General features: G+C 45.8%; 1 protein-coding gene across 1 annotated transcript in view; it reads left to right on the forward strand.

Annotated features, from left to right (window-relative positions):
* SNTG2 (syntrophin gamma 2) overlaps positions 1–27,740 on the forward strand; it is a 208,099-nt gene that overhangs the window by 49,413 nt on the left and 130,946 nt on the right. Inside the window, exon 2 of the mRNA XM_032652007.1 lies at positions 21,163–21,300. Within this exon, the coding sequence (XP_032507898.1) occupies positions 21,163–21,300 (138 nt within the window). The remainder of the gene's footprint in view (positions 1–21,162; positions 21,301–27,740) is intronic.

Here is a 27,740-nt window from a genome sequence, read left to right on the forward strand (position 1 = left end):
TGTATTATATATATATATATATATATATAAATCAGGATCGATCCAGTCATCAAAACCTTTACAAAGGGAACTGTTATCATCTTACTGTAAGGATTTTTGTGCATTATTTATTTCCCTTAGAAAATTTAGGCAAGATTGTTTCTTTTGTAACTACATTCTCACAGAGTGAATCTGTAAGTTTCTATTACCAGATTGGAAAAAATACAACAAACAAATTATTGTGGCACAAAAAGCAGTTGGGGCACGGCTGATTCTGCATCTGAAATAGAAGGTGACTTCTCAAGGATCTTCCTGGAAACCCTTCCCTTGGAGGACGTCACGTGCTGCCCTGTCCTTGACCTCAGTGCTCGGTGGAGCCGGTCCTTCCCATCAGCCAGTCTCGTGCTCACGTTTAGTAGCGTCCAGGCTAGGCATTTGTGCCATTTTCTTTTGCGATATTGTGAGTTAAAATGTAAAGAAATTCAGTATAGTAAAGATGGATCTTAGCTATTATACAGGAGGATCTGTCTTCTGAAGAACTCGGTTATTAAATGTCTCAGCTGCATGATGGTTTTGACGCGTGCAACTCAAGTTTGCTTTGTAACAAGTTTACAGAATGTTCGAGTTGATGCCGTGAGGACTCTCCTAAATTCAGTAACTAAGGTTTTCGATATTTAAAGTGAGAAGCATGTACCTGATTTATTTTCAGAGTCAAATGTGAAGGACATCTCCACCGAAATGCAGGGCACACGTGAAACATTTAGACACATTGAGCTTTTTCTCCATTTCCACCGGCTGTTTGCTCTTCCCGCGTGAGCCCATATTTGTATGTTCGTACCTTTTTGCAGAATGAAGTCTTCACTCAGACTGTTAACCTTGACAGTTGGCTCCTTTTTGCAAGTCCATAGGTTCCTGTAAAGTGTGCAGAGCTGGTGCAGACCCCTGGCTGAAAGCGCCAGTCTCTATCTAATGGGGTAACGAGAGTCTTCGCTGCCACTTTTGGACGCAGAGATAAACCCCCTCTTAAAATACACAAAGACTTGTTTGAACAGCTTCGGGAACAGTGTCCGAGGGACTGACAGCTGAATCTGGTAATGAGAATCGGCGATCCATTTATTTTGCTGTGATCGTTCTAATGTCTTGTATGACTTTTATATGTGTATACATGTCTCTTTTTCCTAAGCTTTTTCTCACGAGTAGACTTCATGTATAACTGATTCACTTTGTTATAAAGCAGAAACTAATACACCATTGTAAAGCAATTATACTCTAATAAAGACGTAAAAAAATAAGAAATAAATAAAATACAGTTTAAGCAAGTAGATATCTATTTTAAATAACGTTGAAATGCTTTCTGTGTGTCAAATCCAAGTTATTCAAATGTTATGCCATTTTGGTGAGTCTTTTGATCTTTGGGCCTCATTATAGCAGTCTATTTTTGCAGAATTAGAAATCATTCAACAGCATGGAGTCCTACCTTTTTTCCCTCAAAAAGTGCATCCTAAGTAGGTCATTGTTGACAGATCTTGCTCGTTTCCTTTGATGGCTATAAATTCACTGGGATGATGGAATCAAGCAGACATCTGAGTGGCAGTTACAAGGTCAGTATCACTGGTCGAAGTTTGGCCCTAAACAAATTTTCAAACAGAAGATTAAAATACTTAATATGACCATGTGAGCTTTTTCCTGGATTATGGGAAAATATAAGCCCTGCTTCTCAGCACCACCGTGCAGCCGTGTCTCTGGGCATCACTCTTCCTGTGGAAGGACCGGGTTTGTGTTCAGTTCTCCCGCGACCTCGCGCAGACTGCTGGGGGCACTTGCTACTCAACCCTGCGGCCCGTCAGGCCGTGTGGGGGGCTGTCTGGATCTGAGCCATTGGGTGGATGGAGGGCGTGTCACGGAGGAAGTGAGGGCGTCTCAGTCAGCCCAGACCTACCCCGCGGGGCCCTCGTGCAGACCCCATGCCCGTGGGGGCCACCACCCTCCTGCTTTTCATCTCCAGCCCCCTCGGGGGGCCTCTTGCTGCCTCTTCATCCTCAGTTTCCAGCGGGGTCGTTCTCAGACCTTCCTGCCCAGTAGAGTCACCCAGGGAGTTTGCAGACCCCTCACCGCTGCTTGTGAGGCCAGGCTCTCTGGGGGGCCCCGGGGGCAGTGGTTTCCGAAGCACAGCCGGGACTGCCCCCAGCGCCCTCTCCTGAGCTCCTGGCCTCAGCTTTTCTCTCCGCTCTCCTTCTTCAACAGCTTGGCCCCCAGCCCTGCCAACCCCATCACCCCCAGCCTTTTCCCTGCGGCTCCTGGGGGCAGCCCCGAGGGCTCTTTGGTCCTACAGCTCAGAGAAGTGCGGGGGCTCCATATGGAGTTTCTATCGGCCGTTGCCGAAGTCGGGGTGGACCCACGGATCGCACGAATCTATCGGTGATAGGGAACCGTTGTTTCCTAAAACATGAATTTCCCTTTTTGTGTTCCAGATTAAAATAATTTAGAGATTTTCTTTGCAGTTAATATCGTACCTGATGGCATGTCTCAATTCCCAAGAAGTGATGGAAACCATCATTTCTGAGGAGGCTGGAAAGAGTGACAGTGTAGGCAGTGGAATAACCGCACTTTCCTCATCCTGCCGCCCTTGACTTTGACCTTTATGCTTCAGAAGTACGCCTGTGAGACTGAGCACAGGTGTGCCCGCAAACGAGCGTTTGGTTTCTGAGTTTGCTTCGTGTTCACTTCGCTTTTTCTGTCGACTTTCAGTCAAGCGAGTGGGTGGATTTTCAGCAGAAACTGATGTTAATTTAAACTCAGAGGCTTTCAGAAACAAAAGTGAGCGTCTGTTGTTAGGTGAATCCTGGGAGGCGGTCGGGGTGAGCTTCCTGCGTTGGCCCCGCAAACCTGCCCACCTGTGCCGTATGTTCCAGGCTGAGTTCTCTCCTGGGTCACGGTCCCTCTGCCCAGGGTTGGTTTGTGTCACCATCAGCAGGGTCCTTGGATGAAAGAACATTTAACCGTAGTGTATGCAACAGTTTCTCCCCACTTAGTTTTGGGTTTTGTGCCTTGTTAGGAAAGCATTCCTGAGTCCCAACCGTCCAGAAGATATTTATTTCAAGTTTTCAATTTCATCTTTAATGCACGCGGCATAAATAAGGGTCCAATGTACAGGTTCCTCGTGGAGTTAATCCGTTGTCCCAGCATCCTGTATTTTTGTTCCTCACCGTCAGCGGTGCCGGCCGACATCCAGTCTCCAGGTTCAGAGGGACTCTGGGCTCTCCTCTGTTCTTCTGGTCGTTTTCTTCAAACCCTGTATCATTTTTTCCACAGTTTTAATTGTTATAACTTGGTGATGCCGTATCCTTCAGTTATAAGATGCAATTAACATCAACATACCCCGTTATTTTTTGTACCACAAAGAACATCCATTGTAATATACACCTTGATTTCACAGATGCTAAATTATGAACAGAAATCCATGTTAGACCCAGTGGCAAACTTCAGATACTGGTATTTGACAGGGGGAGGGTCCCACCACTTCTTTTCCTAATGATGCTCTAACTCTTCTTGGCCTTGTTTTCCTTTTAATCAGCGTCTTTTTGTCAAGGTCCAAACTGATTCAGATTCTGGTTGGAATACAGTGACTGCATAGACCGATTTGGGGACAGTTTTCCCATTTACGGGCATTTCTCTATTTAATCAGTATTTCTTTAATGTCTTTCAATAAAGGATTAAATTTTCTCCTTCGCAGTCTTCAAGATGTTTTGTATATTCCTGGGCATGAATCATATTGATAGATTGCAGTTTTATCCAGCCGTATTGCTAGATGTTCATGATTTCTAACATGTCTGTAGAGTCTTTGCTTTTATTTGTGGATATGAATACCGTCTGTGGGTACTGCTAACGCCATTGAATTTTTATGCCTTTCTCCTCCTGTCTCATGGTAAGCGAGGTAAACAAAATGATGTTTACTGGAGGAGCTGTAACCAGCTGCTCCATTACAGACCCACAGAATTAGTATTATTCTTCCTGATTTTGGAGTTCTTTATATGTTCTGCATCTGAGTCTTTATCAAACATGTGTGATGCCAGAATCTCTCACTTGGTGGGTTCCTTTTTGCTCTCTTAATAGTACCTTTTATTGAACAGAATTTCTCGATTTTAATGCAGAATACTTTATCAATTTCTAATTTATGGGTAGAACTTTTTGCATGATGTTGAAATAAACTTTACTCCACGTTCATGACGATATTTTCGTTTGTTTTTTCTTTTAAACATTTTATTCTTTGCCTTTTGTTTAGATCTTACGTCCAATCAGAATCTTTTTTCTTTCTTTCTTTTTTTTTTTTTGTATGCCGTGAAGCAGGGTTCCAGGTTCACTTTTCTGTGTGTAGCAAAGATGATTCTTTCCAGACTTCACTGCAGGACCACGTTCGCGGCCCATGACGTGATCGTGTGTGTGTGTGTCTCTTTCTGGATCCTGGATTCTGTCTTTCCCATTGAGCTTTTTTCCTTGAGCAGATGCCCCGTTTGCTCTTGTGATAGTTCTTGATATCCGGCTGTGTACGTCTTACGCTTTGTTTCTCTTTTCCAAGGCTGCCTTGACTGCACTTGCGTCTTGTATTTCCATTTAAAATTCAGAATCACTTTATCAATTTCTAGAAACTTGCTGAGGTTATGATTTTCTATTGTTTTGAATCTTAGATTAACCTGGGGAGAAGTGACAACTCGCCGATATTAGTTCATCCGCTTCACGAGCACGATCTATTCTATGATATTTAGATCTCCTTATGTCCTGTGAATAACGTTTTTAAATTTTTCAGAGACCTTGGACGTCTCTTTTTTTTTTTTTTTTGGCTGCGTTGGGTCTTCGTTGCCGACCGCGGGCTTTCTCTAGTTGCAGTGAGTGGGGGCTCCTCTTCATTGGGGTGCGCGGGCTTCTCACTGCGGTGGCTTCTCTTGCTGCAGAGCACGGGCTCTAGGCACACAGGCTTCAGTAGTTGTGGCACGTGGGCTCAGTAGTTGTGGCTCACGGGCTCTACAGCGCAGGCTCAGTAGCTGTGGCGCACGGGCTTAGTTGCTCCGCGGCATGTGGGATCTTCCCAGACCAGGGCTCAAACCCATGTCTCTGCACTGGCAGGCGGATTCCTAACCACTGCGCCACCAGGGAGGCCCCAAAACCTTGTACGTCTTTTATTAAATTGATTTCTAGATGTTGGTGACTTTTTTTGTTAACATCTTTATTGGAGTATAATTGCTTTACATTGTCGTGTTAGTTTCTGCTGTATAACAGAGTGAATCAGCTATACGTGTACGTACATCCCCATATCCCCTCCCTCTTGCGTCTCCCTCCCACCCTCCCTATCCCACCCCTCTAGGTGGCACAAAGCACCAAGCTGATCTCCCTGTGGATATTGGTGACTTTTAATGCTGCTGGAAGTTGTATCTTCTTATATCTTTCAGTTGTTATACTTGTTGCTGATGTGTTGACATGTACTTTCAAAATATTGACGTAGTATACCATTAACTGGCACCTTTATTAATACCATGACTAATCATTTATCGATTTTCATACTTTAAGATTATCTCTGTGCTCAGTAATGGCATCTGTGGAAAATGCTTTGTTTTTTCCTTTCCAACCTTCAGGCCTTGTAAGTGTACAAAGGCAGATGCTGGCTGGGAGCTGCAGGGCATGGCTGCGGGGAGGTGGCGGGGTGAGCATCTATTTCTCAGTCCCCAGGAGGAAGTTCTCCGGATTCAACACTGAGGGCCACAGATGCTCTGAGTCTTTCTTAGAGGTTTTCCGGAAGGTCAGGGAAGGTACCTTTTATTAAAAGGCTTCGCCATGAATGACTTTCATCAAATGGCTTTTTGAGACTCGCTCATGGTCACAGGAGTGTCTCCGTGTTCTGAGCCAGTGACGGGGTGCCTCCCAGGAGCCCTGTCCGCCTGCCCTGTGTGGTCCTGTCCCACTTCTGTCCAGGGCTAGTCTGCGTGTCCATAGTGTTGGGCTGATGTGGCGATACTCAGTTACAGAAACCCCGCTCCATCTTGGGGGCAGGTCCTTTCTGTCTTGGATCACGCTTTCTGGGGGATGCTGTGCTGTGAGTGGCCAGCTGGAGCGGCCCCGGGGCCCAGACGGGGAGCTCCCGGCCGGCAGCACAGAAGCGGGTGGCGGCCGACCTGTCACCCGGAGCCCACTCCCACCTGACTGCTGCCCCCATGGCTGACCGCAGCCGCAGGGGACCCGCATCCAGATCCCAGAAGCTGTGAGGTGTTGGATGTCTTGTTACGCGGAGGTAGGTAACTGTTACATGGAGGTGCAGTTACTTTCAGATGAGAAACTACAGTCCCTTCCTTGATTCACTTGTTCAAAAAGTATTTTCCTTCTTATATTTTTCTGGATTCAGTTTGGTAACATTTTCTTTAGGATGTTTACATTTCTGTTCAAGAGGGTGTTCGGTAAGTAAATGTAACTTATTATAACCTCCTTACAGGTTTTAGAACTAGCTTAGCTTGGGGTTATAAATGAACTAAATGCTGTTCCTTTTTTGTTTCTCTGGAAGAGTTTGTATAACAGCATTATTTTTTCCTGAAATACGTGGAATTAACTGCTGAAGCTATATAGGCCTAGAGTTTACTTTGTGAAAGATTTTTCATAGTGAATTCAGCTTTTAAAACGTAGTAATATTTGCATGAAAACAGTGATGAACAGGAGTAACTGGGTGCGTGTGGCTATTCCAATAAAACTTTATTTACAGAAACAGGCCTTTGGCTGCCCTGTGATTAGATCATTGATTTTCAACAGCTTTTTAAAAATAAATAATGCATTAAAAGATGTAAATTTTCTTTGAAACACATTTCAAAGAGTTGTAACTTCATTATCCATTCAAAGTACATTTCCACTGTGATTTTTACAACATTGACCTGTGGTAATTTTGAAGTAGACTGCTTAACTTTGAAGGAGAGGAGATTTTATGTTATCTTTTTTGGCTCATTTTCCACTGTAGAGTATGTGAAAAGGACACAATCTGAGTGATTCTGACACTTTGACCTCCTCCCCCTCCTCTGTCCCTTCCCCCTCCCCCACTTCCCCTCCCCCTCCCCCCTCCCTTCCCCCCCCACTCCTCTCTCCCTTCCCCCGCCCCCTCCCCATCCCCCCTTCAGTTGTCCACATCCCCATGCCCCCTCTTGCTCTCCGGCACTGCACTGAAGCTCATCCTTACAGGGGTTTAACCCACACTTTGTTGGCCTACAAGCCCCAGATCATCAGATCACCCTTCAGGAATGTGTGCTTAGATTCAGAGAAACATAGCGTTCCAAGTCTGAGGAATTCTAGGTCAGTTGTCAGAACCTTTCCTCTTTTTTTGCTCAGTTTCACAGTATCTTGAGAAAGTGCATCCTGTGTTGTGATCTTTAGCTGTGCCATTTCTTTATTTCACCGCGGAGGGAGAGGGCTCGTCTGTGTGTGTTGCTGCTGGTGGTTCTGAGGGGGGAGTGGAGCTGGTGGTCCCTACGTCTCCTTTAGTGACGCCTGCCTGGGGTATAAGTGCTGCGCCCTCACTCACAGGCGGCAGTGGGCAGTGCACGCCCACCTCTCTGACACTCTGGGCCCCCTACTGTGAGGCCAGTGGTGTGGACAGATGTGGTGCCTGACCCTCTGGTGCTGACCTTGTGGTCAGATGCGGGGACCACGCAGGATGAGGAGGTGCTCCCTGGAGGCTGTGGTCCTGAGGGCAGCACCTCCGGCCCCAGCCTTGCTGCTGGCCCCCCTGGGAACCACCATCTCCTGGAGGCTGACCCGGGTCCGTGCCCTCTGTAGCTTCTTTACTATGAGTAACCTCCTCGAAGGTGTTTGGAGGGCAGCCCTCCTGATGCCATGGAAATGTTTAATTCTTCTGGGATCCGAGTTTTTAATGCTCTGACTCTCTGTTATAAGTAGAGGGCTGGGGTTTTGTGTACAGACATCACTTTGATGAGCTGAAGGATCCTGGGAGCAAACCTCAGCCCCCACTGCAGTTTCCACTGGTCCTTCCAGCAGGACCTGAGGTGCAGCCTGAAGTGGGTGGTGATGCTGACGAGCCTGTCTGGATGTGAGCCTGTGTGAGCCCTGCTGGGGCCTGCTGGGTCCTGGTTGTTGATTTCATGAGGGATTTTGTAGAGGTGATGTGTTTCCATAAATCCTCAAGAACAAAGCAGCATTAATGACCCCCGTAGCAATGAATAAATCTTCTATACAAACAAGTAGGCAATAATATCACATTTCTTATGTTATCTGAGGTTGAATTGATGTATTTTATGGATTTTCTTAGAAGGTACATTTTCAGTTGAAGAAACTAAATTAGGAAGACAAACAGGGTAAAACTGAATCATATAATAACTCATTTCAATTCAATAAAAGTTCACCTGAAATACACGTGATAAAAATTAGGCATTTTCGAAGTTAAAAAAAATAATACCTCCAAGATGCGCTGTTTTTTTCTTCTTCTTGATCCCTTTCATTTTTATTTCATTAAAAAAATGTTTGTTTCGCTTCCTGACTGTCGAGCCTGTGTAGGTGCCAAGTACACCAGACTGTAAGTGCTGTCACAGGGACCTCACGTTATAAGACATAATCCAGGACCTCACGCAGACCGTGCATTTGCTGACTTACACTGCTAACCAGTGAGAGAAGTGTGTCTCCTGTCTTCCACCAGCATCCGTGAAATCCCAGCAGGTTACTTTGCTATCTTGCAAGCTGGGTCAAACCTCAGAACCTCCGTCAGTGTCAGTGATAAATTTCTTGAATTTGATCATTAGAATGGAGTGATATAAAAAATGTTCATTTTAGTATTTAGATATATAATTACACATTTATGTATTATTTCATAATGTCTTTGTGTAACCAGAATGAACCAAAATATAAATTAAAATAGTACATAGATAAAATGATGTATTTTGGGGTCTGTGACATGGAAGTGACCCATGGGAGACCAGGAAGGACAGGAGGGAGTCAGAGGGATTACATTCTTACAGTGTTCACGAAGCGATGCCGCTTGGTGGTAGATGGTGATACAGGAAGATGTATGTTTCCATATCCAGAGAAAACACTTAAAAATAGAACAAAGCTATATGGTTAAAACAGTTTTTTTTTTAAATTGACGAAATGGAAAACTAGCACATACTTAAAATTCATCCAAAGATGGCAGGAAAGAAGGAACCAGAGGGATGGAGAACAGATGCCCAAACAGAAAACAAGACCAAACATGGTGGAAATAAGTCAGACCATGTGGACAGTCACCTCCAGGGCGAAGTCTGAGGGTTCATTTAAAAAGCTGGAAACTTGACAAGACCCCACTTTGCGCTGTTTACAGGGATCACATTGAGACAGACACAGAATGAGAGAAAAGGGTCTACTCAGACTTAGGTCCAGCTCCTCTGAGGACGACGGGGCTGGGGGTGAAGCTTCGGCAGGGGGAGGGCATGTACACGGGGCCTGATGACCTCTGAATCGGTCTGTCCTCGCGGGTGGGGAGGTGGCTTGACAAACCCAGCTCATCCTGCTTCTGCTGAGAGGTCACCTTGGTTCCAGCGGAGGGCCACTCCCAGGGTCCCGTTTTCAGGAGCTGTTGGGCGCCAGGTGTCCGCACTCCGCAGGGAGCCTGGAACTCACTAGGTTGGCCTTGTTTTTAGCAATAGTTTTCCTGCAAGTTGAGCTTACATGTAAGTAGACGAAGAATAAAACATTCCTCTACTCTCTGAGCGCCCTTCCTATTCTACACACTCAACAGGCCCTAGGAACACGACGGAATTAACATGCTTTCCACATCCAAGGTGTTGCAGTCAGGTGAGTGATTAAGGTGATTATTGTAATTGCTAGTCCTGGATCCATCACGGCATGATTGTTCCTTATGTGCTTAGTCTATAGTGTAGTGATAAAATGCTGTAAAAATCAGAAACACACTAAAGACAGTGGCAATTAGATGTTCTGATTTTCACAGCCATCTTCTGTTTTGTTATTTTCTGTACACTGACCTACTACCACGTTTCAGCTCCAGTGTTCGTAACAAAAACCGTTTTGGCATTTGCTTAAAAACACGCACCACTTACTTTAAATTCTTCTGCTGACAGCACTGGTGGAAGGCATGACATGGAGACTTGATTTTATTTATACATTCGGAGCTGCACGTGGCTGACGGTAGTGGATCATGTGGAATTAGCTTGTGACCTACTACAGCGCTCATAGTAATTAAACAAGACATTCGCTTTCCAGGCATTAAGATCATGTAGCTTGAGAGCCAGCTGTTTACCACTGAATCATTGCAAGGCCACTGCCTTCACTGGAAACGGCAGGGGTTTTCCTTGGGGCTGTTTAGAACGAAGCTTCTGAGCCAAAATGTGCATTTGAAAAGACAGACGTTGTAATACCCATAACACGTTTATCAGTGCATTACATTGTTTTATAATTTTGATGAGGGGTGTTCTGTAGAAGCTTTAAGGTGGAAAGGGCTCGTTGTAGTTGATCATAAAAAACATATCTGTGTTTGAACGTATATTCAGTATTTCATAAAATGCTAAATACCTTAACAAATAAGTCACGACATAAAGGCCCATCCTGTGACAAGACTGTTACTTTTTCACATGCTGAACACGGACAGATGTACCCAGATGTATGCGATGGACATTCAAATAGCCTGAGTGTCTTTTTATACGTTTAGAGTTTTTTATGTAAGTTTATGTAAGTGGAAAAATCTTTGTCTTCTAGTTTACATCCTAAAATTGTCTGACCTGTCTGTGAAAATGAACTATATTCCCATCAAAGTCCTGGCCACCGATTATGAAAGTGGGAATGTGAGTGTGGGCTCGTCCTGGAGGGCACCCTGAGTCTGGGAGAGCACCACGACCCAGGCCCCTGGAGGAGACTGATACCACCGTGGCCACCATGGGAGGGCGGATGGGTGTGGCAGGTGCTGGCTCTGGGGATGTGGTACCCAAGCAAGCTCTCATCTCTCTGCCCCACTTTTCTGGATGAAGGAGGAGGAGGTTGTTGGCTAGAGAGATATCCAGCTTCCTGGTGGCAGGTGTGAGGCAGGCAGAGCTTGGTCCATCTCAGATGAGCGATGCTTCCATGTGCCTTACCTGTGGGAAGGGTCGTTTATGGGGGTCTCATCTGCAAAAGGGGCCCTGCATACCTGCTGTTCAGCCTGGGGCCGCCACAGGAGATAACACCTGTGAAAACAGCACACTGTAAGCTCTAAAGCACTGTGACCTCACCAGCTTTGATGGGTTTTTTTTTTTTTTCTCCTGACATTTCTTTTTTGGCCAAAATATACTAAGTTAAGTCTGTTCCCCCTGGGAACTTGGAAGGGGTGGTTAAATGAAGAGATTTTAGGAGTGTCTCTATTTTGTAATTAACTGCCTTTAACCTGTAAACATCCCTAAAAAATTTAAAGGTTACTGTATATATAAAATGCCAAACACACCCCTACAATTTTACATTATAACTTTCTTAGGAAACATTTTTCAAGAGTAAGTGCAGTGTGAATTTAAAGCAGCTCAAATCCTGATTTAGCAGAACTTAAATAATTATTATAACAGGTACTGCTTAAATTAAGTCTAGCTTCAGCAAGAATGTCCTAACAGAAGCAATGTTGACAGTGTACCCCTTTAATTTTTATTGTACTTTGAAGTCTTTGAATCACTTTTTTTTTATATAAATTTATTTATTTATTTTTGGCTGTGTTGGGTCTTCGTTTCTGTGCGAGGGCTTTCTCCAGTTGTGGCGAGCGGGGGCCACTCTTCATCGCGGTGCGCAGGCCTCCCACTGTCATGGCCTCTCCCGTTGCGGAGCACGGGCTCCAGACGCTCAGGCTCAGTAGTTGTGGCTCACGGGCTTAGTTTCTCCGTGGCATGTGGGATCTTCCCAGACCAGGGCTCGAACCCGAACCCGTGTCCCCTGTATTGGCAGGCAGATTCTTAACCACTGCGTCACCAGGGAAGCCCCTGAATCACTTTTATGTATGTATCTTATTTAATTCATTGTTGCATTGCCATGTGGGTCAAAGATAATGTCCTTTTAAATCAAAATGAATAAAATAATCATGGAATCACATGTTACATGCAGAATGGACCATAAGGGTTCATTTATCTCCCAATATAGATGCCAAAACTGATGGCCAGAGAGGAGTGATAACTTACAGAAGGTCACGTAGCCAAGAAAAACAGGTCAGGTGAGCATTTCCGATTAAAGCTACAGATGTAGCTTGTGTGTGTGCATTTGTAAGCCAACTCCCGCCTGTCCGAGGCACTGCTCGGCTGGTGAGGACATGACCTCATGGTGGTGAGCTGCCTGGGGCGTCCTCCACAGCAAGTCTCAGCACGTGACCCAGCTTTCCTGGGGAGGTCGTTTGTGTCTTTTTAAAGAAGATGTGGCACATATACACAATGGAATATTACTCAGCCTTAAAAAGAAATGAAATTGAGCTATTTGTAATGAGATGGATAGACCTAGAGTCTGTCATACAGAGTGAAGTAAGTCAGAAAGAAAAAGACAAATACCGTATGCTAACACATATATATGGAATTTAAGGGGGAAAAAATGTCATGAAGAACCTAGGGGTAAGACAGGAATAAAGACGCAGACCTACTGGAGAACGGACTTGAGGATATGGGGAGGGGGAAGGGTGAGTTTTGACAGGGCGAGAGAGAGTCATGGACATATACACACTAACAAACGTAGTAAGGTAGATAGCTGGGGGGAAGCAGCCGCAAGGCACAGGGATATTAGCTCGGTGCTTTGTGACAGCCTGGAAGGGTGGGATGGGGAGAGTGGGAGGGAGGGAGACGCAAGAGGGAAGACATATGGGAACATATGTATATGTATAGCTGATTCACTTTGTTATAAAGCAGAAACTAACACACCATTGTAAAGCAATTATACCCCAATAAAGATGTTTAAAAAAAAAATAAACTTCAAACTCTTGCTTTTATGGACAGAATATTACCTGTTTCTCCAGTGTAAAGCTTTCTTTTCTGTTGGTTGGTATAAAATGAATGCATTAAGGTCCTGTTTTTCTTTACCCCTAAGAGGCAAGCAGTAGTTGTTTTGATGTATTTTTAGTGGAATATTGCCTGATTGTCATTTTTTCCCTCCGTATCTGAACTCTTTGGGGACATTTGCTTTTTATTTAATTGGGGTATAGTTGTTTTACAATGTTGTGTTAGTTTCTTCTGTACAGCGAAGTGGAGTTCCTTGCGCTATACAGCAGGTTCTCGTCAGTTATCTATGTTATCCGTATTAGTGTATACATGTCAATCCCAGTCTCCCAGTTCATCCCACCCCTCTTTCCCCCCTTTTCTTTCTAAAATCTTGGCTGTGGATTTTCCTGGCGCCATGGCGCTTCCTGGCTGTCTGCCCACTGATGCCTTTATCCTTTCATCTTGTGTGAAGTGCTGCAGGGCTAACGAAGTCGACTTTTTCTTTCTGGTACTGAAAGTGGCTTCATTTTTACTGATATGTAAATAGTGTGAAAAGATAACCTACCCGGAAAACCCCTGGATTGCATTCACCTTCTGCTGGTTTGAGACAGGCTATTAGAAACTTCCACAGGTAATGTCTCATTGACTCATTCTATCACCCAGGGAAGTTGGAATGATCTAATTTTACCCATCAGGAAACGGCGGCTCAGAGGAGGAAGGTGGATGGTCCAAATGTGTATGGCCAGCATGTGACAGAACTGGAATTAATTTTTATGTCCTCTGATGCTTTTTCTATGACATGACTGCACTTCTCTACAGGATCTTTTCCTTTTTTACATATTGCAAAAGTAATTGCTCAAAAGTACATAAACCTCACAGTTTCAGTTGTACCGTGTATAGAATGTCTACAGCCTTTCAGGGAATATTTTGTATGATCTTTCATATGCATTAGACCCAGTAAACCAAGATCAAAGAGACGATATTAGAAGTTTAGAATTCTTTATAACAAAGTACTACTTATAATGCCCTTAGGTATGTATTGCTAAAAACTGGACTAAATTAAAAATCCATCCCTGTCTTTCTCGCCGTGAATAAACTGCTAAGGGATACAGATAGACTGTCTCCCTCCTCCGTGTGTTTTCATAGCTCTTTGTCTTTATTTTTGCACTTGATATTCATTCTTTAATTCATCTGTCAACAATTCAGTGAAGAAAATATGCTTATTTCTGTATAAACAAGGAAAATGCATTAAGACTACTTGTGTACAATGCTCTTTGGTAGAATAGCCATGAGCACCTGGTGGGTGAGAGGTTGTCCACTGTGTTCTGTTACAGAACAGGCTTCTGTTTTGTGTGGTTCTCCTGGAAACCTTCAGCTTTGCCACACTCCTAACACATACATCACGGAGTGATTTGAGAGGGGTGTTCTTGGTTGTATAAGTAAATTAAAAAGCTATAAAATAGTTAAGTTTAGTTTTTATGATTTTTTTAAAATTAGCGAGCAGACTGCTTCTTGCCACCTCCACTCATATGAAGGGCAAGCCATTTTAGCAGCGAGTGTAAGAGTGGCCAGATTAAACCATCCATAATAGGTGATGCATAGACGTATATGAGAATTGTGGACGTTCACATAAAATGTTGGTTTTTTGTTTGTTTCTTTCTTTCTCCTTTGTTTTTTAACATCTTTATTGGAGTATAATTGCTTTACAATGGTGTATTAGTTTCTGCTGTATAACAAAGTGAATCAGCTGTACATATACATATATCCCCATATCTCCTCCCTTTTGCGTCTCCCTCCCACCCTCCCTATCCCACCCCTCTAAGTGGTCACAGAGCACCGAGCTGATCTCCCTGTGCTATGCGGCTGCTTCCCACTAGCTATCTGTTTTACGTTTGGTAGTGTATATATGTCCATGCTACTCTCTCACTTTGTCCCAGCTAACCCTTCCCCCTCCCCGTGTCCTCAAGTCCATTCTCTACGTCTGCATCTTTATTCCTGTCCTGCCCCTAGGTTCTTCAGATCCTTTTTTTTTTTTTACATTTCATATATATGTGTTAGCATACGGTATTTGTTTTTCTCTTTCTGAGTTACTTCACTCTGTGTGACAGACTCTAGGTCCATCCACCTCACTACAAATAACTCAATTTCATTTCTTTTTATGATTGAGTAATATTCCATTGTGTATATGTGCCACGTCTTCTTTATCCATTCATCTGTCAGTGGACACCTAGGTTGCTTCCATGTCCTGGCTATTGTAAATAGAGCTGCAATGAACGTTGTGGTACATGACTCTTTTTGAATTATGGTTTTCTCAAGGTATATGCCCGGTAGTGAGATGGCTGTGTCATATGGTAGTTCTGTTTTTAGTCTTTTAAGGACGCTCTGGACGCACAGGCTCAGCGGCCATGGCTCACGGGCCCAGCCACTCCACGGCATGTGGGATCCTCCCGGACTGGGGCATGAACCCACGTCCCCTGCATCAGCAGGCGGGCTCCCAACCACTGCGCCACCAGGGAAGCCCATCTTCTGCCCATTTTTGGATTGGGTTGTTTGTTTTTTTGTTATTGAGCTGCATGAGCTGCTTATAAATTTTGGAGATTAATCCTTTGTCAGTTGCTTCATTTGCAAATATTTTCTCCCATTCTGAGGGTTGTCTTTTTGTCTTGTTTATGGTTTCCTTTGCTGTGCAAAAGCTTTGAAGTTTCATTAGGTCCCATTTGTTTATTTTTGCTTTTATTTCCATTTCTCTAGGAGGTGGGTCAAAAAGGATCTTGCTGTGATTTATGTCACAGAGTGTTCTGCCTATGTTTTCCTCTAAGAGTTTGATAGTGTCCAGCCTTACATTTAGGTCTTTAATCTATTTTGAGTTTATTTTTCTGTATGGTGTTAGGGAGTGTTCTAATTTCATTCTTTTACATGTAGCTGTCCAGTTTTCCCAGCACCACTTATTGAAGAGACTGTTTTTTCTCCATTGTATATCCTTGCCTCCTTTATCAAAGATAAGGTGAGCATATGTGCGTGGATTTATCTCTGGGCTTTCTATCCTGTTCCATTGATCTATATTTCTGTTTTTGTGCCAGTACCATACTGTGTTGATTACTGTAGCTTTGTAGTATAGTGTGAAGTCAGGGAGTCTGATTCCTCCAGCTCCATTTTTCTTTCTCAAGATTGCTTTGGCTATTCGGGGTCTTTTGTGTTTCCATACAACTTGTGAAATTTTTTGTTCTAGGTCTGTGAAAAATGCCAGTGGTAGTTTGATAGGGGTTGCATTGAATCCGTAGATTGCTTTGGGTAGTATAGTCATTTTCATAATGTTGATTCTTCCAATTCAAGAACATGGTATACCTCTCCACCTGTTTGTATTGTCTTTAATTTCTTTCATCAGCGTCTTACAGTTTTCTGCATACAAGTCTTTTGTCTTCTTAGGTAGGTTTATTCCTAGGTACTTTATTCTTTTTGTTGCAATGGTAAATGGGAGTGTTTCCTTAATTTTTCTTTTAGGTTTTTCATCACTAGTGTATAGGAGTGCAAGAGATTTCTGTGCATTAATTTTGTATACTGCAACTTTACCAAATTCATTGATTAGCTCTAGTAGTTTTCTGATAGCATCTTTAGGAGTCTCTATAGTATCATGTAGGATAGTATCACATAGTATAGTATCATGTCATCTGCAAACAGTGACGGTTTTACTTCTTTTCCAATTTGGATTCCTTTTATTTCTTCTTCTTCTCTGATTGCTGTGGCTAAAACTTACAAAACTATGTTGAATAATAGTGTTGAGAGTGGGCAACCTTGTCTTGTTCCTGATCTTAGTGGAAATGGTTTCAGTTTTTCAGCATTGAGAATGATGTTGGCTGTGGGTTTGTCATATATGGCCTTTATTATGTTGAGGTAAGTTCCCTCTATGCCTACTTTCTGGAGGGTTTTTATCATAAATGGGTATTGATTTGTCGCAAGCTTTCTCTGCATCTATTGAGATGATCATATGGTTTTTATCCTTCAACTTGTTAAAATGGTGTATCACATTGATTGATTTGTGTATGTTGAAGAATCCTTGCATCCCTGGGATAAACCCAACTTGATCATGGTGTATGATCCTTTTAATGTGCTGTTGGATTCTGTTTGCTAGTATTTGTTTTTTGAAATTCTGTCATTCTAAATTTTCTCCATGCATTTCTTTACATTTATATTTATGTACAAACTTAATTTTTTGTATCTTAGGTGCTGCGTGCTCTTTTGCTCTTCGAGAATTGATATCTGTGGACACTTTCCTTGCCAAGAGATACAGAACTGATATTCTAAGTACATCAGGTGTGTTAAGTCTGTTAGGCTCACGCTTAGTGTCACATTAAAGGGTAACACATTCTAACCGTGAAGAGAGTGGGGAACAGTGGTTCGCATAACTCCCAGGGCGGCTGCCTGGCTGCGCCTGTGGGTGGATTCCTGGAGGCAGAGACACCCGATTCCAGATCAGGCATGACAGACGCCCTCGTTATTCCCGGACCCTTTCCAGGAGGCAGGTGGAGCCTGCACCAGCCACACGTGGGCCAGCTGCTCCTCCAGGTCCCGTCCACACTAGGTACTGCTGTTCTTTTTAAATGTTTGCCTATCAAATAGTTTAAAAATCATAAATCAGGGCTTCGCTGGTGGTGCAGTGGTTGGGAGTCCGCCTGCCGATGCAGGGGACACGGGTTCGTGCCCCGGTCCGGGAAAATCCCACATGCCGCGGAGCGGCTGGGCCCGTGAGCCATGGCCGCTGAGCCTGCGCGTCCGGAGCCTGTGCTCCACAACGGGAGAGGCCACAGCAGTGAGAGGCCCGCGTACCCCAAAAAAAAAAAAAAAAAAAAAAAAATCATAAATCATTGTTGAGTAACTGTGAGTCTTTGGGTTACTGGTGAGCTGGCATCTCTTTTCAAATGTATTGTTCATTTTATTCCTTCTTTTGGGAATTCCTTTTCATGTCTTTGACTCAGTTTTTATAGGATGTTCACTTGTCTGTCTTCGGTTGTAAGAATCTTCCTGTTAACCTCGGGTCTACAATATGCCTATATTTTTGTATATGGAGTTCTTGTCATACAAAATTTTATATTTCCATGTAGTGAATTCCATGAATCTTTTTCTCAAGAATTTCTGGCTTTTGTGTTAAGCTAACCTGGTTAGCTTAACAGTTTGTAGTTTTTCCACACACACGCTGATATTTTCTTCAAGAACTTTTGTTTTTCTGTGTTTTTACAAGGGTTGATCTCTCTGGGAGTGTTTCTGACACAAGGTATGAGAGCCATGTTTGCGGTAGTCGAGATCACTAGGCAACAGTCTCAGGGTATTTGGGGGTTCCGTGGCGGCCCGGTGGTTCGGATGCAGCACTCCCACTGCCGAGGGCCTGGGTCCAATCCCTGGTCGGGGAACTAAGATCCGCAAGCCATGTGGTGAGGCGACAAAAGCAGAATATATTATGAACTATTTCCAATGATGTAATCAAACTTTCTGGAGCCTTCCTTTGCCTCTTGCATCCGGCCGTTTAGCACCACAGTATGTGGTGGGCTTAATGTTTTATGGATCAGTTACTTCCCACAGCACCAGTCTTATTTCACAAAATGTAACTTTAGTTTATCCTGGTAAGTTTCACAGTCGTCTTCATGGATTGTTATTGGAATTGCGTGGATGTGAAGATTCATTTGTGGGAAGAGGGCGGCCTTCCTACTTCACTTGTTTACAGAGCATGCCCTGTGCCCCTGGCCGACGGCTTCTGACGTGAGAGTTGGGAACCCGGCAGTGAGGCCGGGATGCCTGGCTCCGGCACGAGGCCCACAGTCCCGTGGGCTGAAGGGGGAAGACGAAGCCGGGGGCAGGGGTTAGGGCCCTGTGGGTGGTGGGGAGGTCTGTCCACAAGGCCCGTCTCAGCCAAGACCTACAGGTGACGAGAGGGGCCGCGTGGGACTCGGAGGGACCAGGGGACGCAGGAGCCGAGGACCAGATCCTGGGCCAGGCTGGGGGCCACCGCCGGGCTGGGACGGGGACCCGGGCCAGAGGGAGAGACTCTTCAGGCAGCGAGCGGCCCCGCGCTTCTGGGAGGCCGTGTCCAGAGGATGGGTGGCCTGTGTGGACGGTGGTCTGACGGGGTCAGCCTGGGTCGGGCAGGGCTGCAGTGGGGAGGGCGGCAGCCCAGGTACTGAGCGCAGCGTGGTCTCTGGACGTTTCGTAGGCAGGGGCTGCGGGATGGGCCTCTGGCCTCACCGTGCGGGTGAGGAGGGCGGGGCACGGGGGCCGCCGCAGGACAAGGACACAGCGAGGGCTCACCACTCACTGAGGCGGAGGCCCCGCACGGCAGGTGTTCGTTTTGTTCTGCATTTGAGGGGAGTTTAGGTTTGTTCTTAACGTTTTTGCTTTTGGGTATAGTTTTGTTCTTAATTTTTTTGGCTTTTGAATGGCAAAGACCAACATGTAGTTTAAAGAAGTTGTTTTATTTCCGAGAAGTGTCAAGACAGTGTGTTCAGTTCTGTAAAGCGGGGACCTGCTGACCGCGTCTGGTGCGAGGTAAGAACCTGGCTCGGCGGTCCGTCTTCTGTTCCTGCCTCTGCGCCTCTGGGCGGGTCCCCTGAGGACGGCGGTGCTGGGATCCCGGGAAGGGGGCTGTTACGTTTATATTACGGGGATATTCAGCTCTGGCGCACTCGTCATTTGACAGAAGAGGAGTGATTTTCTAGAAGAAAGTGATGAGAAGAAGATTGTGGTTTTGAGTGGAATGCTGAATGCTCTCCAGCTTGGTCACGTTCCTGACTATTTTTCAACAGTTTGAGCAGCAGTTGGCTTTACTTCAGGCAGCGTCACGGGGTCAGATGGCACCTTAAGGCAACAGATGACTCGACTTAGTTCTCTACTGAATCCCTTTGCTTTCAGTAGCTGACTCTTTAAATGTCTAACACAGTTTAAATACTGTGTTTAACTTGTTAAAGCTCTGCCACCCTTCCTTTGTTCTCCTCGTGGGCCGGGTGGAGGGGGTTTCGTCCCCAAGACAACAGACTGGGAGAAACGTGGGTTGGTCGGTGATGAATTAGCTGGAAGTGAACACTGTACGTGAGCGTGTGCTTTACACATCGATAGAAATGGGTCGAAGTTGCGCCTCTTTGATGTGAACCCGAAACGGTTCTCCCTCTGAACGACACGCAAGGATCAGCCCTCTCACTGCGGGGCTGCCCTGGTCTCGGGTTCCCTTGGGTGCTGGCTCCCTCCAGCCCTGGCCCCACCAGCAGCCACCCCGGGTCCTCTCCTGAGTGTCCCCACCGACTGCACGTGGCCAAGGCCCCCAGGGAACGGCTGTTCCGTGAGGTCAACCCCACAAGCGTGTTCGTGGGTGCATCCGTGACTCGGGAGCCGGCGAACCTCCTGTTCCCACAGAGACGCCACGTCCTGCTGGATTAAAGCTTGTTCGATAAAAGGATGCATGATGACCTCTGACCCCGCAGTAGGAATAAAACACCTCCTTGCAGACACTGCCTCTTAGTCTTTTTTTTTTTTTTTTTTTTAATCAGCCTTTGGTTTTACTTTGAGTTCAGGGTTCCTGAGCTCACAACTGAGGGCTTGTCTGTGTGAGCCAAACCTCATCGTCCTGCCCTGAGCAATCACAGCACACTGACACGTATGCTGCGTGCCTCTGCGTGTTACGTGTGCGTGTGTGCATGTGTGCCTGCTTGGACGGCAGGGGGAGAGGCCGCACCTGGTCGCACCCTCACTCCAGTGAGCCCTGGGGCCGTCTGGTCCTGGCCTGAGGACCCGACCCCTGCGGCCTTTCCCTGCATCTCGCCCCTCCTCCCCCGCTCCTGGCTGCAGGGCTGTGTCCGAGGCCGTGTTGGCCGGAGCCCTGTGCAGGCACAAGAGGGACGGGAGGGCCGTCCGAGCGCTCGCCTGGGACCCGTGCCCACCTGTGTGACCGGGCGCCGCTCAGTCGGGGGTGGGTCGATGACTTCACGCGGACGAGGTGACTTCTGATTTATCCGAAGGTGCCTTTCTGACTCATCGTTCTCCACCTGCTAAAAACATGTTTTATACAAATCCTATAAAAACTATTCAGGAAGAAATATTAAAAATGCCATTATCTTGTGCTAAGTTAATCAAATCCTAGTCAGATGCATGGGTATGTGATAAATACACAGGCGTGTTTCAGGAGGTTGTGAACAGGGGCAGGCGTGTTTTGTCAGGGTCCGTGCTCTCCCGTCCTCACACCCTCTTCGTCTCTGTTTTGTTTCAGACTAAAACCGGGACTGCCTTGTTGCACGATGAAGGGTCTGGACACGCCTATGACATTCGCCTGAAGCTAACGAAAGAGGTACTGACAATTCAAAAACAAGATGTCATCTGTGTTAGTGGCAGCAGTCACAGTGCAAATGTAAGTGCTTCTGCGTCTGCAGGCCCCAGGGGTTTGTCTCAGAGCGTGTCTCGTAGATCAGCCCAGAGGTCTCCCCGGACGAAAGCCCCCTAAGAGTGGTCCTGCAGGACGTGGCCTGACAAGGTCCTCAGCCGTATCTAAACGTCCCCATTATTGCAAAGCAAAGCATCTTTTCAAGTTTGTATTGTTTACACTCTCCCTGACTTTCTTAATTTCTTCATTAATGTATTTTCCTTGAGCAGCTTTATATTAAAAATATCCCCAGACACCACAGCATGAGATTGGACATATTCTCATTGGAAACTAGAAAGACATGACTTGACAGATAATCTAATTCCTGAAAGAATAATAACTTGAGGGTTCCCATCTAGAACGACAGGCAATGAAAGATACAGCAGGTGTTTTTCAGTATCAGCCTGGTCCCTGCCTCTGTGGATACAAGTAGGGATTTTCACGTAAAGCTTGGTCCTTCTCAGCTTCAGTCAATTACAAGTGAAATTTTCTAAAGGGTAAGAAACTTATGTATTAGATGTGTTAGAATATTGAATAAAGATGAGGGAAAAATGCTTTTGCAAGTTTTATCCCCAAGTTTAACTTGGGACTATTGCAAATGATGTATATGTGTATACAATATATTATACTTGAAATTTCCTATTTTCCTTCCAGTGGACTTAAATGGCTGTGGATATACATGTGCATTTTGTGTTACATATCCGCATATATGACTATATAGAGAAATTATCAACATCAGTCATTACTCTTTCCTTTGAATAGACCTTCCCATTAGCTATGAAAATGATGAGCAGGAAACCATGTAGAAGAAAGGAGGTTCCCTCCGTGTATTTTTGGAAGATCCCTGAAGCTCTTCCATCCCCAGGTCACGGCTGGCTCTTCTGGAGGCTCTGGAGACCCTTATTTGTGTGGGTTTCTGGGTCCTCACGACCTTTATGTTGGAGATGACGTAAACAGGTCCATCCGCAGTCCTGCAGTCAACGTGTCCTCATCAGGGTTCCCTGACGTCAGGTGACCTTGCCTCTGTGTCCACACACACAGCACTTTATGACCCTCAGCACTCATGTCTCCACCTGGATGGCATCCTCTTCCTTCTGTCCTGGAGCCCAAGGCCACCCTCCACGTCCCGTCGCCTGCCTGCTGCACCCATTCTGGCCGCCGGCCTTGATCGAGGGCACCCCTTTGGGTCCAGGGCGGTGGAGCCACACGAGGAGGGCGAGAGAGAGGACACCGTCCTTCCCAGGGCTCCTCCCTGGAACCTCAGGCCCGGATCCTGCATCCCGACCTCCAGAGCCCCCGGTGCGCCCTGCAGAGCCCCACCCCGGCGCCGGCTCTTGCTAAGGCTCCTGCTGGCCCCCAGTCTGATCTCTCTAGAACAGATAGAGGAGTCTTGTGCTCACCTTCTCTGGCCCCGTCACTGACCTTCCCTGTGCTAATTTCCCTCCACGTGTTCTAAATACCACACGGGACGGGGGATGGTGGGGAGAGGGGGAAGCAGGGGCATTTTGTGAACACTTAAGTGTCACCCTTCTTAATAGTGAATTTGTACCCTACAGAAAATCGCAGACAAGTTACAGTAAAAGCAGGTAATGTTTCTGTGCTGTATTGTCCAGGAAAAATAAATTACACTTTTTAGAATTCAGCGTTGGATTCTCTGCCCAAGGTTATGTTCTTGATGAAAATTATCGGCTCCTTCATAAGAAAAATGGGTGAGTGTTCAGACCTATAAATTTATGTTTACAATTTCAAGTGATTTATTGGCGCCTAAAGCTCGATATTAGAACTCCCTGCTCTAAGTTAGAGGGTGGGTCACGTGGATTTGTTCCCGGTCTCTGCCAGCTCCATCCCTACTGGTCTCTGCTGATTCCTTAGGAAGCCCTCCTTTGTAGGAAAGGAGGGAGTATCTCCTTGAGTAAACATGCCTGTCTGGGCTGGATAATTGGGAGGGAGATTCTGAGGACATTTTTGTACCTAGAAGAACATACTCAGCTACTGAGATCAGAGTGTCTACTCCACCCCAGATACAGAATCACATTGGGTTCAATCCCATTACTCTGAGGAACAGCTGAAACCCTGTGTTCTTCAGATGATTATAAAAATAAAGCTAACCTGGACATGGGAGTTTATCGTGTGTTTGGAGAATGAGAAAGACGACTCTTAACAAAGGCCACGGCTGTTGGTACAGAACCAGGACACCTCTAAGGGGGTCGGACCATAGCGATTCTCTTATATTCATATCGTTGACTGTTTCCACGTTAACCTCCGCCAGAGAACCTGGTGGAGAACGGTTATTTTCCACTGAAAATACGCTGAGGGGCAGGAAAGGAAGATGGAATCGTGATGATTCCTCAGCCGATCAGCAGCAGAAATGAGTGTGAATTTTACATCTCGCCAAACCTTGAGTCCCTGGGATCCCAGGAGATGAAAAATGTATCATCAGATTCAGTTCAACACACATTTACAGATGGTAAAGTCAGGCAGTACCTGGCTTGTCGCTGGGACCCCAAGGCCCAGTTAGTGCCTTAGAACAGGCACTTCACTGTTGTGTGGACGGCTCACACCGGTGCTTTGATTTTCAAGATCAGTTTTCTTAATAGAAAATAATACTGATGGTCGATTCTTACATTTCAAGCTCTATTCTCAGTGGGAGGTATATGCTTGCTTCAAAATCAACACACTTTGTTATCCAGCACTTACTCAGAATGTGAGCCTGGAGGGAATTTGGTTCTCTCAAAACCTAAGAACTCTACACCTTGGGTTGCACTTATATTCTTTTTTTTTTTTTTTTTTTAATTATTTAATCATTTATTTTGGGCTGTGTTGGGTCTTCATGTCTGTATGAGGGCTTTCTCTAGTTGCGGCAAGCGGGGCCCCTCTTCATCGCAGTGCGCGGGCCTCTCACTATCGCGGCCTCTCTTGTTGCGGAGCACAGGCTCCAGACGCGCAGGCTCAGTAGTCGTGGCTTACGGGCCTAGTTGCTCCGCAGCATGTGGGATCTTCCCAGACCAGGGCTCGAACCTGGGTCCCCCGCATTGGCAGGCAGATTCTCGACCACTGCACCACCAGGGAAGCCCCTGCGCTTATATTCTTGATTGTTTGAGAAGTCAGCATTAAGGAGTAGACTTGTATTTTGTTTTCTTGAAACTGCTGAGAAAATAAGCATGATATCAGTTAAGAATGGATGTTACTCTTATCAGGAAAGAGGGAGAGGAAACTCAATTTATTCTTTAATAAAAACCAATAGATTCTCGAATCTGCTGATTCATTATCAGACTTTAGAGTCGGTGACTTCATATTTCGCTTATATTCCTATCCGTTCAGATCACCGTGGCACTTTGAATGCTTAGAATCTCCGGGTTTTCTAATTATCTCCTAAAGAGAGTGTGTGCTTTGCACTATGAAAGAACTGGCTTGTTCTCACATTTCCGAGTTTCTGTCTAGATTGCTTTATTTTTGACATACTGTATTTTTCTAAACTGTAAGTTTACATTTGTGGTTTGAGTATAGTGAGGGAGTTACATGTAAAGAAAAAAATTTAGAAGATCTCTGTGTTGCGTTTGGCCCTTTAAGTCATGGCACATTTATGGTTGGAAGGTATTCTGGAGAGTTCCATACCCTCATTTTACTGTTTGGGAAATTAAGATTCAGGAAGAGGACGTTGTTGGTCTGAGTTCACAAAGTTAATTACAGAATTAGGCAGCATCTTAGCTATAACGTGCAGTCCAGGGATGCTGCCTGGTAAATTCTCAGGGTAACGCAGAGCCGTGCAGACAGCCCAGGGCAGCACAGGCATCACTGAACCCTGAAAATGCTGGGCGGCCGTTCACACAGTGTGAGCTGGACTGGGTTTGCCACCCCACGCGAGCTGGGTACGGCCGTCAGAGTGGACATCAGGAGGCAGCCTGGGCCAGAGCCAGAGGAGGGGACAGACCGGACTCTCCTAAGCCCCACCTGGAGGAAGAAAGCCCCAGGTCACAGGTTTAGAGTGTGAACTTGGGAACCAAGTCCTTCCCACAGAAGGGGCAGTAAGAGTTCTTGCCTGGCTGGGATTGGCTTCAGAAGGAAGAGGGCCAAAACCAGACAATTGTCCCCTGAGGACCCCTCCCCGACCTCCGCTCACTTGGGTCTGGTGCTGGAGTTTACACGTCCCATGTGGCATGAAGAACCTCAAGCTGAAAACGAAGTTCGAGGTCAGGTGTGTGGGTCCCCAGGTCCACACGGAAGGAAGATGCAGGTCCCTTCTGGAGGAACACACTTTCAGGTCTGAGACGACTCCCAGCTCCAGGTTCACGGGGACCTGCGGGGATGAAGCCACAGGGAGGAAAACCACCGTGAACCAGAGACGCAGAGATGGGCCTGTGGAGACTTGGGGTTCTGAGAGGGTCAGGTGCATTGCATGCAAGGTGCACGTTCATTACATATGAAGACTAAACGGGAGGTTCTAACAGTCGGACAAAGGAAGGAGGGTTGTAAAAAGGGAGCCAGCCGATGCGAGACCAGCCACAAATGGTCAGTGAAATCGGAATTTCAACGTATCAGTTAAATAAGAAACGAAGCGTCCGAGCTGTGAAGTAGATCTGAAGAAATCTCCGGGATGAAACATCAAGAGCTGGAACACATAGATGAGTGGTGTGGAGGCCCCGTGGGCAGCAAGGGAGCTGGTGGGTGGACGCGTGGAGACGCAGGGAGAAGATGGGGGGAGGGGAGTCGGGACCAGACGCCCCACGAGTCCCTAGTTGGTGAAGGACCTGGATCTGGGGTCTGGGACCCCAACAGATTCCGAGAGGCGGAGGCCTGCTCTCCTTTTCTGTCCCCTGCTCCTCTGGTTTGCGATCAGGGACCTCGCACAGAGCTGGCGGTGTCTGCTCTGGTCTCTTTCCAGAAGCGTGTGTGTCCTGTCCGTGTTCGGTCTTCTTCATGGGTCTGTCTGGCTAATATCACGAACCTGCGAACTGATTGTAGAAATCAGAATCGGGCCCGGAAACGTTTTGCTCTGTGTTCCAGGCACTGTGTACGCTGGCCCTGACCTGACCTCACGGCCTTCCACTCGCTTGTCCCCTGTGGACACACATTGGGTCGTGGCCCCTGTGCTGTGGACACGTGGGCGTTTGCAGATGTCTGTGAGCTGGCCCTGCCGCTCTCTGGGGCTGTGTGCACCCTCCCACCCAGGAGCTGGCTTGCTCCCTCCTTGGTTTCCCACTTGCATCTTTGCACCTGTGTGGGCAAGTGGCGTTTGAGCAGAAGTAGATGCACTTCCGATCACGTTCGTGAGGATCGCTGAGCACAGGTGATGCACTGATTGGTGGCCACGTGGTCCTGAGCCCGCGAGAGGCGTCTGCAGATTGTCCAGTACATCCCGATGGTCCACGGAGCCTGTTAAAAGCATTTTCAAAATGTAGGTTTATGGCTTACGTAACAGATCCTGTGAAGAGTATCAGCAAATTGCTATTTTGGTGTATTTAGTGTATTGATTAAAGAACTAAACTTGGATTAAACTTTCTGAAACAGATGAATTTGTTCTCATGACACTGCCAAAGTAGTGGCCATTTCTGAAAGCTTCTGTACATGGCGTACAATACACACAATTCGATAATTGCTTTTTGTTGTACAATAAATGCCTTATTACTGCTTTTATCCACTTAAACTGATACCCTTTCTGTAGTCCGCTTTTGCTTCCTATTCTTTGGGTCCATAAATCAGGAGTAGGTACCACCTCTATCTGTTTTAGTGTTTAATTAAATTTTTTTTTGAATTCTTTAATTTGAATTGAATTAATTGAATTTAATTTCTTTCTTTGAATTTAATCTTTATTACAGTATTGTATTTTCTTACACTAGTAATTATTGATTTCCCATCAGGCGTTTTGTCATTCAGCCAAAGTACCAGTGACCTAGTAACAAAACACTCCTCTGAACTCATTGGATACATTTCCTCAGCTTTATATATTTCCCTGTTCTTGATATCTGTTTACTGACAAACATTCATTAGTTTAATTTTTTCCAATTTTCCAGGACCTCAGCTGAAAATCCATTTTCTTTTAGTTTCTGAAAATTGGTTTCTATGTGTATATTCACACTGTAAACTGGCTCTGGGTCTCTAAGTGCTGCCTCCTGGGTCTTAGTGAGTTCCTGGTCCAGAAGGTTCCTGCATTATCCTGCCGGGGAGGAGCGAGCCCCAGTTAGGTCTGTGAGATGCAGGTCACTGGACCCCTAGGCCATTGCTCCAGCCAGTTCATCGATGCCGGGCAGATACTCCTACTTGCAAAGTGAAACACCACATAAGAAGGATTGGCGATCGTTCCTATAAACTAGGATACCAAAGACAAAACCACCTTCTGAGTTTTCATTTTTCGATGATTAACCCACTAGTTGAAGAATTATATACGATCTTTGGGGTGGGCCTGTATGAAAAAGTTAATATGAATGATT

This window comes from Phocoena sinus, chromosome 13 (genome assembly GCF_008692025.1).
Source record: "Phocoena sinus isolate mPhoSin1 chromosome 13, mPhoSin1.pri, whole genome shotgun sequence".
NCBI lineage: Eukaryota > Metazoa > Chordata > Mammalia > Artiodactyla > Phocoenidae > Phocoena > Phocoena sinus.